Source organism: Teleopsis dalmanni, chromosome 2, assembly GCF_002237135.1.
Source record: "Teleopsis dalmanni isolate 2A chromosome 2, ASM223713v2, whole genome shotgun sequence".
Classification (NCBI taxonomy): domain Eukaryota; kingdom Metazoa; phylum Arthropoda; class Insecta; order Diptera; family Diopsidae; genus Teleopsis; species Teleopsis dalmanni.
The window spans coordinates 69,640,890-69,646,889 of NC_051847.1; the positions used below are offsets into that span (position 1 = coordinate 69,640,890).

The 6,000-nt window shown below is 27.7% G+C and overlaps 1 protein-coding gene across 6 annotated transcripts in view; it reads left to right on the forward strand.

The window, feature by feature from the left end:
• Window positions 1–6,000, forward strand: part of LOC119678566 (transient receptor potential cation channel trpm-like) — a gene marked incomplete at its 3' end in the record, with an annotated part of 96,281 nt that extends 90,281 nt beyond the window's left edge. For all 6 annotated transcript variants that reach the window (XM_038090463.1, XM_038090465.1, XM_038090467.1 and 3 more), the window contains 3 exon segments: window positions 3,555–3,701; window positions 3,918–4,075; window positions 5,822–6,000. In XM_038090463.1, the coding sequence (XP_037946391.1) occupies window positions 3,555–3,701; window positions 3,918–4,075; window positions 5,822–6,000 (484 nt within the window).

Consider the following 6,000-nt stretch of genomic DNA (forward strand, 5'->3'; position numbering starts at 1 on the left):
AATGATTTCGCTGCTTTGGTCAAGCTGTAGTCGCATGTAATTTTAGCCTTGTAGTTAAAGGTTAAAATTTAAAGATAGATGGATCCATTTAAGTGATGTTTGCAAAAATTCACATTTTCAGTTCATAAGTTAAGATTGCATTTCAGTTGAAAGATTAATCAAAATCATTTTTTCACTGATTTCATAAATAGATATTTATAATTAATTTTTTAATATTCAATGGATTGAAAAATGATGAATAAGAAATCGTATCTAAGTACTTTTAATGTAAGAAATTTTGCTTTTTAATTTTAATTGTAAAAATATTTACAATTAATTTATCTGATGATTATTATCAGGTGCATTTATCAGAGGTATTTAGAACTTATACGGCGATATATCTCAATTAACATGAAACATGAATATTTATATCTATCACATTTTAATGTCACTTTATATACATCAAAGAATAATCTTTGATATATGTTTGTTTCAGCAAAAAAATAGTAATTTATCGGGTCTATTAGAATTTTTTTCAAATTCTTAATGAAAATATTAGGTGCTAATACAAATTAGCAAAATAGGCACGTGCTTTAGTTGAAATTCAAAAGTACCATGATGCGGTTTTTTTTGTTTATCCAAGATAATTGCTTAAAATTCACGATATAAACATGGCATTTAAATTCAGTTTATCAGCAATCATACCCTAAGTCAATTTTGGACTGAACCAAATCGAAACTTACATCATTAGTCGAAGATTTTAGAGAGAACTGGCTTTCACAAAACATCAAGTTTGAAATTATTAAAACCACTTTCAAAACGGTGATATTTAGTATTCATTAAGTATATGCACAGACTCAAGCTTATGCCTAAATCCGTAAAGAATGGTAAATGGAAACTGTTGCTGCAATGACGGCGGAATATGTATCTAACCTTTTTCATTAAATTTATATTTTCTTGCTTTCATTTTAAAAAGTTACTCTGAAACTTTAATTTAATTGGCAATTTTGTGAATTGTCAGAAACTCGTGTTGCCAGCTATATGGACTTTAGTTAGTCTGTTCGTAATTCTTCGTAAGTCTTCTATTTCACAACTACTTCAATTAGAATTAAATTATAGTTCTTATACAGTTCTTATGTACAGTGGCTCACAGCTTATTTCGTGCAAGCAATATTTTTGTAGATTTAGTCGTGAAAATCCAAAATTTTGTTCAAAATAAAAAATTTTAAATATGCAACTTTAAAGAATGTTTAGTTTTTATTATAAAACAAAAAAAAATTTAGCAAAAATATCAATATTCAAGAAGTTAAGTGAACAAAAACAAACATACACCAAATTCTGACCTCACAGCTTATTTCGTGCAATACATTTTTTTTAGAAAATTAATAATTTTTGGCATAAAAAAGTGAATTTTAGTATTTAGTGGGATAGTCCTTTTGTTTAATTACTGCCTCTAACCTTGAACGCATTGAAATAACTAATTTTTGAGTATATTCCACTGACATTTTTTGCCATTCCAATTTCAAAGCAGCTTTCATACTTTCCTTGCTATAAATGTTATGTTTTCTTATGTTAGTTTCCAGAATATGCCATAAATTTGCTATGACACTAAAGTCAGGTGATTGGGGAGGTGTTTGGATGATGTGTGGACAATTCCCAACAAGCCAAGACTGCACAAGACCCGACTTGTGCTTCAGATCGTTATCCTGGTAAAAACAGAAATTGTTAATTATGTCTAAATATTCGGCACTTTTATGCAAATTTTGCTTTAATATATTAAGACACACTTCTTTATCCATTGTTGATTCTATAAATTATAGATTACCTACTCCTGCCGCTGATTTACACCCCCATACTATCACATGCCTGCCGACGGTTTCGCATGCAGTTTACCAAACACCACCTGTACAAGAATAGTTCTTTCTGAAACGCAGTATTTTTTGTCAATTAGAGTAAATTTAATCTCTACGCTTCAGATGGTAAATCATATGTGAAATACTATTAAAAATACGCCAAATATATCACATATTAAGCTCCAAAAAGAACATTTATATGGCACAGTTAAACACAGTGGAAAGCATGTGATAGTATTGGGGTGTAAATCAGCGGCAGGAGTAGGTAATCTACAATTTATAGAATCAACAATGGATAAAGAAGTGTATCTTAATATATTAAAGCAAAATTTGCATAAAAGTGCCGAATATTTAGGCATAATTAACAATTTCTGTTTTTACCAGGATAACGATCTGAAGCACAAGTCGGGTCTTGTGCAGACTTGGCTTGTTGGGAATTATCCACACATCATCCAAACACCTCCACAATCACCTGACTTTAGTGTCATAGCAAATTTATGGCATATTCTGGAAACTAACATAAGAAAACATAACATTTATAGCAAGGAAAGTATGAAAGCTGCTTTAATATTGGAATGGCAAAAAATGTCAGTGGAATATACTCAAAAATTAGTTATTTCAATGCGTTCAAGGTTGGAGGCAGTAATTAAACAAAAGGGCTATCCCACTAAATACTAAAATTCACTTTTTTATGCCAAAAATTATTAATTTTCTAAAAAAAAATGTATTGCACGAAATAAGCTGTGAGGTCAGAATTTGGTGTATGTTTGTTTTTGTTCACTTAACTTCTTGAATATTGATATTTTTGCTAAATTTTTTTTTTGTTTTATAATAAAAACTAAACATTCTTTAAAGTTGCATATTTAAAACTTTTTATTTTGAACAAAATTTTGGATTTTCACGACTAAATCTACAAAAATATTGCTTGCACGAAATAAGCTGTGAGCCACTGTATATATCATATGTAACTATTCTATAAATAAAATTGATGAAAACTAATTTCTATTGAACTAATATAAAAGAAGAATTAATATACGTTCATTATTAAAAACTCATTTAAACTTGTAACTAATTTATTAAAAAAATATGATGAAAAAAGGAAGTCATAGAAGTCTATATAGTATGTAATCTCATATTAAAATTTCGCATTATTAACGTTTATTTTTCTTTTTATAGTAGTCAGCAATGTTTATTATATTCTTAAAAAACACTTTAATGCTGTATTCTAGCACTTATAATATTACTGTATTTTTATTATTTTCTAGTTTTTATTTCATGATTATGCGGATAACATAAATTCATTAAAAATGAATAATTAAAATAGTTCTAACACAATTTCACAGGTTTTTTTGTATTGAAACACGCTTTTGCAGTAATGAAACTTTTTTGCTTTTACAAATTGCATTAAGTAACACACATCTATCTGTACATCTGTACATAAAAAAACTAAAAAAATTTATAATAAAGTTCTATGCTGAATGATGCACTTTAGCTTGAAGCATTTAATATTTTCAATCTCAGGAATTCAGTTATCCTTCTATATTTTTACATATTTATTATATATATATTTTTTTTAATTGCTAATATGCATGTTGTAATCATGCATTTTGCTGAATTAAATTGTAGTTAATTTTTTCTATACAATTTTAAAAATTAATTGCAAATATTTAATTTAATATCATTTGAGTTCATGTTTTTATACTTAAAAAAAATTATCAACAGGTTTCACTTACCGACTCTGATCCTTCGCAATTCCGTGAATTTTTCAACATTGCGGAGTATGAAATAAAACAGCAGCAACCACTGCGTCTAAAAAAGAAATTCTATGAATTTTATACAGCACCCATCACAAAGTTTTGGGCTGATTCGGTAAGTCAAATAGTTTTTATACAAGTGTATTTTCAGTCAAGTAAACTCATGCTCCTTCAGAGCAAAGTGGCTGTTAAATAAACGAACTAAAAGTGCTTTTTTAATTTCCGTTCCTTGTAGAAGCGATTTTCAAAATTAATAGATTTTTTGTTTTTTATTTTTCTTTTATTTTATCTCAAATTAACACCCACTGTGTGTGCTTCTGGCTCATTTTAGATTGCTTATATGTTTTTTCTGATAATGTTTACATTTACCGTCCTGGTTAAAATGGGTCCATTCCCACGCTGGCAGGAATTTTATTCGATTGCTTATATCACAGCGTTGGGATTTGAGAAAATTAGGGAAATCATTTCATCAGAACCTGTCGCAATTACGTAAGTAACAGAAAATTTATCTATTTAAGGCATTTTCCAATTTAATTTCTGTGTGCAGAACGTTGATTTTTTTTAATTCGAAACTTCATTTATTTGGTTTAATATATTTCAAGACTACTTAAAAAAGTTACGGTTTAAATTAAAGTGTATGTGTATAAAAAAAAATTTTAAAAAATTAAATCTAAATCGAAATACCTTTGATAGAGTATGGCCCTATGGTTAAATATGTAATAGCCGTAGTTTTTTCTTACAGAGTAGCAAAAAAATACTCACAAGTTACGAAAGAAAACATGTGAAGCAACAACAATGCTCTTAAAATGTTCAGAGTTAAGCTTGCTGTCAAATTTAAAGCGTCTTAAGCTTTAGTACAGCCAAATTAAAAAATTGAATTTAAATTAAATTAAAATTAAAAAATTGTGAATGTTCACTGGAAATATGTTACAAAATTTCACTCATCCGTTAAAATCATAAGAGCATTTCATTTACTAATAAACTCAAATACACAAATAAATTAATTTAAATACATGAAATAATTATTTTTTCTTTTATTTAAATTAATTAATTTTTATTGTTTACAATTTTTATATTGTATATAAAACTAAAAAACAAAAAACATATGTCAAACATAAACATTTAACATATTTTAAAAGTGATGCCAATTTGTTTCAACCAGACTTAATGCTGTTTTTTTACAACTCTGAAAGAAAAAAATACGGGTAATATCACAAACATCATGCCATCAAACACACATCAGTTTAAATTGTAGTGTATGTTAACAAAAAAACAAAAAAATATTTAAAAATATGACTTAAGTTCTAATAATATACCTTTACATTAAGTGATATAGCACAGACCTTTGATGACCGGATGGTTAAATAGATGATAAAACAACTGTCAGACTATCAAATACTGGTTTTTATTAGTTTGATAATTTGTTTGATGATAAGGAATTCTAATAGATCCACTATTATATCTGCGATATACAAATAATTGGCTAAAGTCAGAGCACAGCATTTGCTGACAATACTATGCACATCATGAGCTTCCAGTAGAATCTTAACGGATATTGTGAATTCTAATATTGTACACTTTTCAATATCTTAAATAAATTTCTCAAAAATAAAATTTGAAGTAAAAAATATTTTGCACTATTGGTGATCGGTTCATCAGCTATCAGGTCACCAGAAAAACTAAATCACTTTGAATAATATAATTTAGTGTACGAAGGATTTGTAATGTTGGTCATGGACTATTATTGACCACTTTTTAATTTTTTAAAATATCGTAGATATAATATATATATTTGACCAATATTACTGGTTTACTGGTTTCATGTTGAATGTCTAATAAATTAATCTTGAATTTATGAAGTGAATTTATGAATTCACATTGTTGTAATTTCTGAATTAAGAAATTTCTATTAAACCATATCAAATATAATTCTCCAGATTATTATAAGAATTCGAACACAATTATGAGTTGTTAACGAAAGTATATTTTCCATCTTGTCAAAGGCATTATCCTTTGGTTCAGTAACTTTTACGCATAAATGGAACTGCAGTATTTGTTATAAATTCTGCACTGTCGGATTAAAATGAATAAACGAAGTACATATTTCATTAAATTTGCAAAACTAAAATAAAATTTTTCCGGATTTATTTTTGTGTCCCATTTTTCGATTTTACATACGATACAGATATATACATACATACGTTAAAATATACTATTATATGTTTTTCTCTGCAGGCATAAATTTTCCGTGTGGGCTTGGAATATGTGGAATCCGTGTGATGGTGCAGCTATTATATTATTTCTGATTGGACTTTCATTTCGTTTCCGTCCCAATACGATGGATGTCGGACGTGTTATTTACTGTGTCGACAGTATTTATTGGTACCTGCGGTTGTTAAATATATTGGGTGTAA